The 13707-nt window shown below is 37.0% G+C and overlaps 1 protein-coding gene across 2 annotated transcripts in view; it reads left to right on the plus strand.

The window, feature by feature from the left end:
• The window catches only part of LOC120098584 (cytochrome P450 2C7-like), a 266275-nt gene that overhangs the window by 31564 nt on the left and 221004 nt on the right, over positions 1–13707 (plus strand). The window contains exon 6 of one of the 2 annotated variants that reach the window (XM_039098189.2): positions 9204–9345. The exons of the other annotated variant lie outside the window; for it this stretch is intronic. Coding sequence (XP_038954117.2) covers positions 9204–9345 — 142 coding nt within the window. The remainder of the gene's footprint in view (positions 1–9203; positions 9346–13707) is intronic. 2 annotated transcript variants of the gene reach the window in all.

Consider the following 13707-nt stretch of genomic DNA (forward strand, 5'->3'; position numbering starts at 1 on the left):
ATTTGATAGTGTTCAGTCTGTTTCTATTTTCTGTAATAGTTTTGACAGTATTGGTATTAGGTCTTCTACGAGGTCTAATAGATGTGTGCACTGAACCCATCTGGTTCTGGTCCCTTTTTGGTTGGGAGACTTTTGATAATTGCTTTTATTTCTTTAGGAGTTATGGGGGTTATTTAGGTAGTTTATCTGTTCCTAATTTAACTTTGGTAGCTGGTATCTGTCTAGAAAATTGTCCATTTCAGTCAAATTTTCCAGTTTTGTTGAATATAGGCTTTTGTAGTAGGATCTGATGGTTTTTTGGATTTCCTCCAATTCTGTTGTTTTTGTCTCCCTTTACATTTCTGATTTTGTTAATTTTGATATGCTATCTTTGCCTTCTGGTTAGTCTGGCTAAGGGTTTATCTATCTTGTTGATTTTCTCAAAGAATCAGCTCCTGGTTTTCTTGATTCTTTGTATAGTCCTTGTTTTCTGTTTGATTTCAGCCCTGAATTTGAGTATTTCCTGTCTTCCTGGGTGTATTTGCTTCTTTTTGTCGTAGAATTTTTGGTGTGCTTTCATTGTGTCTCATAAGTTTGGGTATGTTGTGCCTTCATTTTTATTAAATTCTAAGAAGTCTTTAATTTCTTTCTTTATCTCTTCCTTGACCATGTTATCATTGACTGGAGAGTTGTTCAACTGCCACGTACATGTGGGCTTTCTCTTGTCTTGTTGTTATTGAAGACCAGCCTTAGTCCATGGTGATCTCATAGGATGCATGGGATTATTTCTACCTTCTTGTATTTGTTAAAGACTGTTTTGTGGCCAATTATATGGTCAATTTTGGAGAAGGTACCATGATATGCTGAGAAAGTGGTATATCCGTTTTTTTTTTTTTTTTTTAGGATGAAATGTTCTATAAATATCTGTTAATTCCATTTGGTTAATAACTTCTGTTAGTTTCTCTGTGTCACTGTTTAATTCTGTTTCCATGATTCCTCCATTGATGAGAGTGGTGTGTTGAAATCTTCTAGTATTATTGTGTGAAGCATAATGTGTGATTTCTTTTATGGATGTAGGTAATCTTGAATTTGGAGCATAAATATATAGGATTGAGAGTTCATCTTGGTGGATTTTTCCATTGAGGAATCTGAAGTGTCCTTCCTTAACTTTTTTGATATCTCTTGTTTGAAAGTTGATTTTATTTGATATTAGAATGGCTATTCCAGCCTATTTCTTCAAACAATTTTTATTGGAATTTTACCTCTTACTCTGAGGTATTGTCTGTCTTTGACTCTGAGATGTATTTCTTTTATGTAGCAAAATGCTGTGTCTTGTCTGTTAGTCTATATCTTTTTGTTGGGGAATTGAGTCCATTGATGTTACAAGATATTAAGGAATAGTGATTGTTGCTTCCTGTTATTTTGTTGTTAGAGGAAAAATTATTTTTGTGTGTCTCTCTTATTTCAGTTTCATTGCAAGATTAATTTCTTATATTTTCTAGGGTGCAGTTTTCCTCCTTGTATTGGGGTTTTATGTCTATTATCTTTTTGTAGGGCTGGATGTATAGAAAGATATTGTGTAAATCTATTTTTGTCATGGAATGCTTTTGTTTTTCCACCTACATTAATTGAGAGTTTTGCTGGATATATTAGCCTAGCATGGCATCTTTGTTTTCTTATGGTCTGTATGACATCTGCCTAGGATTTTCTTGCTTTCATAGCCTCTGGCGAGAAGTCTGAAATAATTCTTATAGGTTTGCCTCTATATGTTACTTGACCTTTTTCCCCTACTCCTTTTAATATTATTTCTTTGCTTTGTGCATTTTGTGTTTAAATATTATGTGATGGGAGAAATTTCTCTTTTGTTTCAATCTATTTGGAGTTCTGTAGGCTTCTGGTATTTTTATTGGCATCTCATTCTTTAGGTTAGGGATGTTTTCTTCTATAATTTTGATGAAGATATTTACTGTCCCTTTAATTTGGGAGTCTTCACTCTCTTCTATACCTATTATTCTTAGGTTTGATGCTTTCATTGTGTCCTGGATTTCCTGGATGTTTTGGGATAGGAACATTTTGCATTTTACATTATCTTTGATTTTCTTGCCAATGTTTTCTATAGTATTTTCTGCCCCTGAGATTCTCTCCTTTCTCTCTTGTATTCTATTGGTGATGCTTGCACCTATGACTCCTGATCTCTTCCCTAGATTTTCTATCTCCAGTGATGTCTCCCTTTGTGCTTTTTTATTGTTCTTATTTCCATTTTTTTAACCCTGGATGGTTTGTTCAATTCCTTCACCCGTTTGGTTGTGCTTTCCTGAAATTCTTTAAGGTATTTTTGTGTTTCCTCTTTAATTCCTTCTACTTATTATTCGTCTTGCCCTGCATTTCTTTAAGGGCATTCTTTATGTCCTTCTTAAAGTTCTTTATTATCATCATAAAATTTAGTTTTAAATCTAAGTCTTGCTTTTCTGGTATGGTTGGATATCCACAACTTGCTTTGTTTGGAGTACTGTGCTCTGAAGATGCCTGGTAGTCTTAGATTCTGTTGCTTAATCTCCTTTGCTTGCCTCTCACCATCATTTTGTCCCTGGTGTTAGCTTGACTTGCTGTCTCTGACAGTGGCTTGACCTCCCTGTTGGCCTGTGTGTCAGCACTCCTGTAGACCTGTTTTCTTTCATCCTGATCTGGGAACATAGAGCTCTGCTCTCCATTGTATAAGTGCTCCTCATGACTGGCTTTCTACTCTCCATGCAGGCAGAATCCAAAAAGGTCCTGCCTCTGACTGCTCCCAGGTTCCTGTGCCCAGTGGGCACAGATGGCACTAGGCAATTTCCTCTTGGGTCAGAAATGTGGGCAGAAAGTAGTTGTTTCCTCTGATTTCTCAGGAGTGTCCACACTTCTGAGGACCCTGCTCTCTTACCTAGGGAATTTGGGTGCAGTGAACTGTGTGAACTGTTAAGTTCAGTTCCTGGCACAGGCAGAAACCTCTGTTCCTGCTGCTGACTGTGCCTATATTCTTGTATCTAGAAGTACCATGCAGTTTCCTCTGAGTCCAGGTATGTGAACAGAAGTGTGCAGAAGTGGAGGTCTGTTCTGAGGTCTCAGGATTATCTGTGCTTCTGGGGTTTCAGTTGTGGCATCGGTTCAGTTCAGTTCTGGGAACAGTCAGAAACTAGAAGTGCACTGTTCCAGAGTACCTCTGCCTTTGTGTGTCCTGAGTTTACCAGGCAGGTTGCTTGGAGCAAAAAGATGGTCTTACCTCTACTCTTCGGTGTTTAGGCAATCTTGGGAACAGGCAGAAACCTGAAGGGTCCTGCCCCTGACTGCTTCTAGGTCCCTTTGCCCGGAGGTCACTGATGGCACTAGGTGATTTCCTCTTGGGTCAGGAATGTGGGCAGAAAGTGGTTGTCTCCTCTGAGTTCTCAGGAGTGTCTACACTCTGAGGGCCCACTTTCGCCCCCACAGGATTTGGGTTCAGGGATCTGTGGGACATGTTCAGTTTTCTAGTGTCCAATATTACTAGTCAACTTTCAGCCTCTGTTATGCTTTTGTAACCTCTCCCATTCCCAGAATTCCAAGAGGCAACTGACACTAAAGGTCATAGTATGAAGCAGTTCTAGAGAATAATAATTCGAAAAGAGTTAGTTGACTAGCCATATGTCATCCATTAAAGGGATAACTTTGCAAAATAAAGCACCTTCTATTTCCTGTCATTTGTTTTAGCTACTGATTATGCAGTTTTGACGCTGCTTTTCCATTTTTCCCAATGTCCTTTCCAGGGTTCTTAGGTGTTTGATGTGGTCTTTCTGTTGACCTTTCAGTATCCTATCCACAACTGAGATAAAAACCTAGCAGTGATGCTTTTCTTTTCTGTAACATGGATTCTGCTTCCTGAACCTTTTATATGTAGAGACTATCTGATATTCTATAATCTTCTATTCTGGAGTTCCTTGCTGCAGTGTTTTAGTCTGTGCCCACACCTTTGTGAACTTTTGGGTTGTCTCAACTTGGTAATTCAAGATGTAGTATTCAGAAGAGTCTTTTTAAAGTCCAGTTCACAGTCCTATTGTTGCTCAGCATTGTGGATGGCTCTGTACTGCAGGAGATCAAAACCCTGCTCATAGGTCTTTCAGAAATATATGGTAAATGTTTCTCATTCAGGCTTTTCCTACTTGCAGAAGAAAGCAGTGACTTGATAGGCTCTGTTCTTTCCTCTTTTGGGATCAGTGGTCAAGGTTTCCAGAATATCTCCCATGCTTAACTCTGAGATTTATTAGTTTTTTAGTATTCATAGTTTCTTTTTGAAAAAATATAAACAAGTCCATGTCCTTAAGACAAAACATTCTCTGATGTTAACACATTCTTATAGTCCACAGGATGATTTAATTCCAGTTTTTTCTATAACCCCATGTATTTCAGCTGCTGTCCTTTTTTGTATGGCGTATAAACTTTAATTTTCTTGTTCTGCGAGATGAAACATGTCCACCTGCCAGTTTTCATTTGTTTTGGTACTCTTAAAGTTGATTCCAGCAGGAAGTGGAGTTGGGTTATACAAAGGGCCAGTAGAACATTTTATTGTAATTACCTCAGTTTGTTTCCAGGAGATAGAAAAGTTTTTCTTTAAACATTTACTGTTAACTTGAGATTAAATGTGATATTTTGGGGTTACCAATATATTTCCTACTAACAATTGATCAGCGTTTTCATTTCTTTTGTCAAAGTATTTTGCAAGCTTGTATATATGAGATAGAAGATGGTTAATATGATGTATAGTTTCCATTTATGATTGCTTATTGCATTTGCTTAAATAACAAGGATAATTCTGAATTATCTATTAAAATTCATCTGTTTCTATATTTAAAATAACTCGACATATTTAGAATTAGTAATTATATTCAGAGTTTCAGGAAAATCTAATAATTCAATGATAATTACATAACACTCTGATTTTTGAAGGGAATTATATGGGCCTTCTATCAGTTTCTGACTTATAACTAGGCATTCCCAAATTTTTACATCAGAATAGATTATAGGTGGTTAAAGAATTGATGTTCCTTTTCCAAAACACAGAATTCAATTAGTGCTTTTTATAAGCTAAAGATGCTTGCTTTTAAGATATTGTTGTTAATTTCCCCCAAATAGTTTCTATAAGCTCTTTGACAATTTTTAGTGATTACACAAAACATAGAATATTTTTACTTTGTGTACCAAGAAAATCTTTTCTAAAATACTTTCTTATATAATTGAAAACTCAGTCCTTGTTGTGTTCTGTTTGGATAAACTGCAAAGTATATGGTTGTTTTGGATGTTATTTTTCTGTAGTTTCCCAAGGAGTATGTTCCATTTCACCCTTAATTTTAGGGACTGTATTTGGTATCGAGAGAATATTAATATGAGTTCCCCAGCGCTGTACTGAAAGTCATCACTATAAGTCCAGGACTTTGTCAGTCATATAAGGTTTTAACTTTCCTATTTAACCTTCTAGTCCCACACGTGTAAGGTATCACAAGTTTGTTTTATGTGAGGTGACTTTCCAATACCTAGATATTTTTTTGAAGTGGCCATTATGAAACCAAAGGTTTGTGTGAAATAATAGTTACATTGGCTTCTGTATGCAATACATCTTCTATTTCAATATCATTCACTTGTGACTTTATTATTGGACTCTGGTGATTAATAACTGCAAGAATTCATGTTTTCCTGTAATTCCAAACTCTTCTGATCTTTCAACTGGAACAGCTTTATCATTAACATAGAAAAATAATAACAGCTGAGCAATGTCATCATATATGTTAATTGCATATTTTCTTTATTTTTTTTAAACTCCAGAATTTATCCCCCTCCCAGTCCATCCTCAGATTGTTTCACATACCAAATGTCCTCCCCTCCACTCCACAAGGATGTCTTCATTCCCCCACCCCAACATCCTGCTCCTCCCTGGGGCCTCCAATCCTTGAGCGTTAGGTGCATCTTTCCTGACTGAATATGGTCCTGGCAGTCCTCCACTTTACATGTGTTGGGGGCCTCATATCAACTGGTGTATGCTGCCTGGTTGGTGGGCTAGTGTCTGAGAGATCTTGGGGTGTCTAGGATAGTACACTTTCGAACCAATAGCATTTGTATTCTTTTTTTTTTCTGTTCATCCTTGGGCATTTTCTATGGTTTTAGTGGTGTAATAACTTTTCCACATTCTTAATTCCAATTATTGAATTTTAGGTTCTCTACCAACACCTTGATTCTGATTAGATATGATTATGTTTGCCACTGGGATCAATCTTTGTAAAAAGAAAACAAAAAACAGTGAAATCTTATCCTAAGCCTTATATAAATTTTGTAAAAAAGTTAGAAATGTTTTTTATCTGGATTCTCAAATTTGTTCCAAGTTCTTAAAACTTCTAAATAACATAGTTCTGTGATTGCATCTTCAAATTATACCTGTTCTTGTATATTAGCATAATAACCTTCAGTAATATACTGATCCCTCACTACATTATTAATTTCCTTAGTTCTATTGAGTTGTGCCACATTTTTGGCTTCATCTCTTAACCATGACAACCACTGCAATTCAGGGCCAGCATCTAGTACAGCTGTTACCAATCCCATCAGTCTTGGGGTATTCTATTTTGAGTAGCCCAATTATTTAGAGTTTGTTTCACATGGTATGAGTCCACACCATTAGACATCATTGCCTCTTTTGATTTATCTATCTATCTATCTATCTATCTATCTATCTATCTATCTATCTATCTATCTACCTCTATCCATTTATTTTAATAATCCATATTTTATTCCTCTCCCAATCTACCCCATAGAATTCCACATCCCATATCTCCTACCCACCCACCCTTCACTCCCCCTTGCTATGTTTCCACAAGGATGTCCCTACTTCACCCACCCCACCAGACCTTTAAACATCCTGGGGCCTCCAGTCTCTTGAGGGTTTGCCTGCAAAAACTCAGGATTTCCTCATTCTTTTTTTTTTCTTTTTTTCAGAGCTGGGGACCGAACCCAGGGCCTTGCGTTTACTAAGGATTTCCTCATTCTTAATAGCTGAGTAGTACTTCATTGTGTAAATGAACCACATTTTCTGTATTCATTGTTCTGTCATGAGACATCTGGATTGTTGCCAGTTTCTGGCTATCACAAATAAGGCCACTAAAACAGAGTGGAACATGTGTCCCTATGTCATAGTGGTGCATATTTGGGGTATATTCCAAAGTGGGGTATTTCTGAGTCTTTAGGTCTATTTCCAATTTTTTGAGGAAACACCAAATTGATTTCCAGAGTTGTACCAGTTTGCAATTCCACTAGCAATGGAAGAGTGTTCCTCTTTTTCCACATCCTTGCCAACATGTGTTGTCACCTGAGGTTTTGATCTTAGCCATTCTGACTGGTGTGAGGTGGAATCTCAGGGTTGTTTTGATTTGCATTTCTCTGACCATTAAGGACTTTGAACATTTCTTTAGGTGCTTCTCAGTCATTCGAGATTCCTCTATTTTATATTATCCATTGATGACAGTTGGGTGTTGAAATCACTTACTATTATCATGTGAGGTGCTATGTGTGCTTTGAGCTTAGGTAAGGTTTCTTTTATGAATGTAGGTGCCCTTCCATTTGGAACATAGATATTTAGGATTGAGAGTTCATCTTGGTGGATTTTTTCTTTGATGAATATGAAGTTTCCTTCTTATCTTCTTGAATGACTTTTGGCTGAAAGTCAATTTTATTTGATATTAGAATGAAACTCCTGCTTGTTTCTTTGGGCCATTTGATTGAAAAGGTGTTTTCTAGCCATTTACTCTGAGGTAGTGTCTGTCTTTGTCTCTGAGATGTGTTTCTTGCATGCAGCAACATCCTGGGTCCTACTTACTTGTCCAGTCTGTTAGTCTATGTCTTTTTATTAGGGAATTGAGTCCGTTGATGTTGAGAGATATTAAGGAATAGGGATTGTCACTTCCTGTTATTTTCATTGTTAGAGGTGGAATTATGTTTGTTTATTTTTCTTTTGGTTTCATTGCAAGTAAATTATATACTTGCTTTCTATACAGTGTAATTTCTCTCCTTGTGTTGGAGTTTTCCATACATTATCCTTTGTAGACCTGGATTTGTAGAAAGATATTGCACAAATTTGGTTTTGTCATGGAATATCTTAATTTCTGCATTTATGTTACTTGAGAGTTTTGCTGGATACAGTAACTTGGGCTGGCATTTGTGTTCTCTTAGGGTCTGTGTTATATCTGTCCAGAATCTTCTGGATTTCATAGTCTCTGGTGAAAAGTCTGGTATAATTTTTGTAGTTCCGCCTTTATATGTCACTTTGACAATTTTTACTGCTTTTAATATTCTCTCTTTGTTTTGTGCATTTGGTGTTTTAACTATTATGTGATTAGAAGAAATTCTCTTCTGGTCTAATCTATTTGGAGTTGTGTAGGCTTCTTGTATATTTATGGGCATATCTTTCTTTAGGTTAGGAAAATTTTCCTCTATTATTTTGTTGAATATATTTACTGGCCCTTTGAGTTGGGAGTCTTCACTTTCTTCTATACCTACTATCCTTAGGTTTGCTCTTTGCATTGTGTCCTGGATTTCCTGTATGTTTTGGCCTAGGACCTTTTTGTGTTTTACATTATCTTTGACAGTTGTGTCGATATTTTCTATGGTACTTTCTGCCCCTGAAATTCTCTCTTCTATCTCTTGTATTCTGTTGGTGATGCTTGTATCTATGACTCCTTGTATCTTCCTTAGGTATTATAAATACAGAGTTGCCTCCCTTTGTGCTTTCTTTATTGTTTCTATTTCCATTTTCAATTTGTTTACCTGTTTATTTGTGTTTTCCTGTAACTCTCTATCTATTTATACATATATATATATATATATATCATAATCGAAAGGATATGTTTATTTCTCCTCTACTCTATATTCTAGGGTCTTTGTTACCATCACCATAAAACTTTAAAAACTATATAAGGTTTAGTATAAAGTAACCTTGTAAATGAATAAATATATCATGTGAAAAATTATACCCAAAATCTATTCAACTCGGTGAATTTCTATACAGTTGGAATAGCCATTGAACTATGTACTTTCTCTTGAATTTTAAAACTTCAATATCAACTATTCAACTGTACAAATTGTACAAACATTCAAATGTACAACTGTAGATTCACTGTAATAAGTTGTGTTGGTAAGTAATTTACTAGATTTCCGCATCAAATTATTTATAGGCAAACAACATCGAACAATCAGAATATTCACATGAAAATCTGACATGCAGTATCATGGATCTCATTGGTGCAGGGACAGCGACAATGAGCACAACATTGAGATATGCTCTCCTGCTTCTGATGAAGTACCCACATGTCACAGGTATGTCACAGGTAAGGGCACAGGTGGTGAACAAAAGTGGTTCCGTAAGATACTGGAAAGATGATACCAGGATTCAGCATGTTGTTTTAGTTAGAGCTGTCTCAGTTCTTCACTTTTTGCGCTACTGACTATGATGAATAGCATGACTGAGATGAATGGATTCTGGCTGTAGGAAAAGCAATCAACTGCTGGTCGGTATCTGGGTTCCCTGGGTAGAATATATTGCCTGACGGAAACATATCTTTCTTTTTTATTTTATTTTATTATTTTTACACTTTGGATTTTATTCCCCTCCCAGTACAATCTCTAACTATTCCATATCACAGACTTCATCCCCATACCCCTCATCCCTAATCTCTAGGAGAATGTCTGCCCCTGACACCTCACCCCATCAGACCTCTAAACTCTTTGGAGCCTCCAGTCTCTTTAGAGTTAAGTACATCTTCCCTGACTGAAGCCAGAGTATTCTTCTGTATGTATGTTGAGGGGCTCATATCAGCTGCTGTATCTGCCTAGTTGGTGATCCAGTGTCTGAGAGATCTTGAGGTTCTAGGTTAAATTGAGACTGTTGTTCCTCCTACAGGATTTCCCTCCCCCTCAGATACCTCCAGATTTCTCTAATTCAAGCAAAGGGGTCAGCAGTGTCTATTTCTCAGTTGGGTGCAAATATCTACATTTGACTCATTCAGCTGCTTGGCCTTTCGGAGGGCAGCCACAATGGTCCAATTTTTTGTCAGAGTTCTATACTTTAGTAATGGTATCAGGTCTTGGGGCCTCCACTTGAGATGGGTCCCACTTTGGGACTGTCATTGGCCCTTCTTTTCCTCAGGTTTTTCTCCATTTCCATCCTTACAGTTCTATCAGACAGGAAGACTAATGGTTTGGGTTTTTGACTGTGAGATAGCAACCTCATCCCTCACTTGATGCCCTGCCTTTCTGCTGGAGGTGGGCTCTACAAGTTCCCTCTCCACACTGTAGGGCATTTCATCTAGTTCTCCCAATTTGAGTCCTGAGAGTTTCTCACCTCCCAGGTCTCTGATACATTCTATAGGGTACACCCAACCTCCAACATCCCGAGGTTGCCTGTTTCCATTCTTTCTGCTGGCCCTAAGGGCTTCAATTCCCCACCCAATACCAGATCATGTTACCTTCTCCAGCCATCCCATTCCCTTTGTCTCCCAGTACCCTCCTACCCTTCCCCCTTATGGTTGCTTTCTTCAACCTATCAAGTAGTACAGAGGTGTTGTTACTTGGGACTTTTAGTTTGTTGACCTTTATGACTTCTGGGGACTGTATCATGGGTAGTTGGTACTTTTTTGGCTAATATCCACTTATTAGTAAGTACATAACATTCATGTCCTTTTGTAACTAGAAGATACATATTCTTTCATTCTTAAAATTCTTTAAATTTTCTTTAAAAACTCTGTAAGTCAGCTAAAATCTTATGGTCTCATGTCCTTATTTTGATGAATTTAATTTTAGCATAGAAAAAAGAGAACTTACTTCACTGAAGCATAACCTGAAAGTCAAGAACTTATTATGATTGAGATAATGTACCCACTGACAAGAAATCAAAATATTTAGATTATCTAGTGACGTGTTTCTATTCATGCAGAATATTTAGATAATCACACCACACTGTTAGTCCACTTACTTAACCTTCTGTTGAACAATGGTGTTTTTCACCTCTACCAATGATGTTTTCTTTTACAGTGTACTTTAAATCAGATCGAGTGCTTCACCATAAATGAAACACACCTTCACTTCTTTGCCTAACATTTCCTACTTTAAAAAGTACAAATTTAATATTTTTAATGTATGAGAAGATAACAATAAGGCTTCTCAAATTTACTAAAACAAAATATGATGTTTAAGAAAAAAAGAACAAGATTATATTGAAATTTAAATGTTATAAGGACACACATGCATTAATCAAAACATGTTAAGGATGTATATCTACAAACCAGAAAAGACTAGTACTGTTCAACAGTCATAAAAGTTTAAATAGAAAACAAGGTTATACAGACCATGCTCATCTTGCTAAAAATGCCTTCCTACTCGAATCATCAGAGGACTTACCTTCCAGATTCACTGAATTCTTAAATAAGGGTATAGGGTTGTCTAAGAGGTCTTTTTCCTGAGACATCAGTTGTTAACAGGGAATGAGCAATGAATAGGTATGAAAGGGGAGACAGGCAATATTTGATTCCTGAATTCTCCTTCTATCTGTGCCTCTTCCCTGATTTGTTCCATGAATGTAAGCTTTAGGCTCAATCCTCTAGACACAGAGTGTTAATACTGTTCCATATTTTACTATCCTAGTAGAAAAGACTTTCCAAGTATTCATCAGAATGGATTAAAAACATCCACCAAAGACACAGGTTCATAGTTTCATGAGTCTTCTCTTTATGTGGACTCATGAATAGAAGGGTGAAACCCTTCAGGGAGATCCCTGAGTCAAATGTAAACTATTCTCTTAGAGACTACATCAGAATTTTCAAGAGAAATGGATTTCTGGTAAGTTTATAAATTAAAATCCAAATGAGACCTCTGTTTGCTTCCCCCATTTTTCAGGTCTACTTGAATCTGTGAGATTGTTTTTTATTCTATGATCTACAGCAAAGTCACAGGAATTCATGGAGTCCAGGAGTCTGAATAACTAATCAAAGAGAATGAGGGTTTCAATGAGGTTCCTGGGTCCCAGGTTTGCTAAGTCCCAAAGTCAGTATTTATATTATTGGTGCTGCAGGTGTGAATGAAAAAGGAGATGAAAGGAAACATTCTGTAGCCTAAAGCTCCCATTACTCGAGTATAATTACCAGCATCTTAAAAAAAATCTATCTCAATATTAAGTATAATTCTTTATCAAGGAATGCAAATTTACAAATAAAAATGTATCCAATTATCAAAATGTGCTAATGAAAGGTAATCACAATTTATTTTCATGACAATGAAAAGTCTTTATTATCATGAATAATATTTTGTGATTAAAATTAATCTAACAATGAATATTGGTTTAACAAAGAATTATAATTTAATCTGCTTTTTTTTCTGTTAATTGAAAATTATTTTTTCTCACCTACTATATCATAATTATGGTTTCTCCTCCTTCTTCTCAACCCTATTTTTCCTCACCTTCCACAACCTGCAGATCTACTTCCTTTCTGCCTCTAATTAGAATACAATCAGGCAGCTAAGAGCCAGGACAGTTTCACAGCCCTCACACACAAACTTGCCCTCAGACAACTGGTCCATCAGTAGCACTATCCCTTCTAAATCCTTAGCCGACAGGTGAGACTCTACTACCTTCCGCATTGTCTATCCAAGGAGAGATCCAACAGAATGCACAGTGCTGAGGAGCCACAGTGCAGTCTGGGAATGGACCCTTCTAGTCTCCATCTGTGCCAGAGCTGGGTTTTTCCCCACAGCATTATGGACAATAAAACTGTACACAGAGAGCTGGTCTGCAAGGAGCACTCTCCCTACTAAACCCACAGCCCACAGGAGATATCACACTTTCTCCCCACTGACTATCTAAGGAAACATATACTGGGAGCACATGGGCACAGGAGATGTAGCACAGCCTAGGACAGGACCCTTCCAGTCTCCATCTAAGCCCAGAGCAGGGGTTGCCCCATAGCTCTCTGACCCAAAACATGCCCACAGACAGCTGGTCTTTCAGGAACTCTCTCACTCCAAAGATCACAGGCTCAAAGGCTCACAGATCCACAGGACAGAGAAGCTCCAGTCAAGGACCGCAAGACCAACTAACATAAGAGATAACCAGATAGCGAGAGGCAAGCACAGGAATCTTAGCAACAGAAATTTCTAAAGCTCAAAACATTTATTACACTGCACACGATAATAGTAGGAGACTTCAACATACCACTTTCATCAATGGACAGATCATGGAAACAGAAAATAAATGTAGACACAGTGAAAATAACAGAAACTTGGAACCAAATGGATCTATAGAACATTTCATCCTAAAACAAAAGAATATACATTCTTCTCAATACTTCATCATACCTTCTCTGAAATTGACTATATATTTGGTCACAAAACAGGCCTTAATAGATACAAGGATATTGACATAATCCCATGCATTCTATCAGGTCACCATGGACTGAGGCTGGTCTTTAATAACAACAAAAACATGAGAAAGCCCACATACACGTGGAAGCTGAATATTGCTCTTCTCAATGACAACATGGTCAAGGAAGAAATAAAGAAATTAAAGTTTTTTTAGAATGTAATGAAAATGAAGACACAACATACCCAAACTTATGGGAAACAGTGAAAGCTGTTCTAAGAGGAAAACACATAGCTCTGAGTGCCTGCAAAAAGAAACAGGAGAGAGCA

The sequence above is a fragment of the Rattus norvegicus genome, chromosome 1, assembly GCF_036323735.1.
Source record: "Rattus norvegicus strain BN/NHsdMcwi chromosome 1, GRCr8, whole genome shotgun sequence".
NCBI classification, from domain to species: domain Eukaryota; kingdom Metazoa; phylum Chordata; class Mammalia; order Rodentia; family Muridae; genus Rattus; species Rattus norvegicus.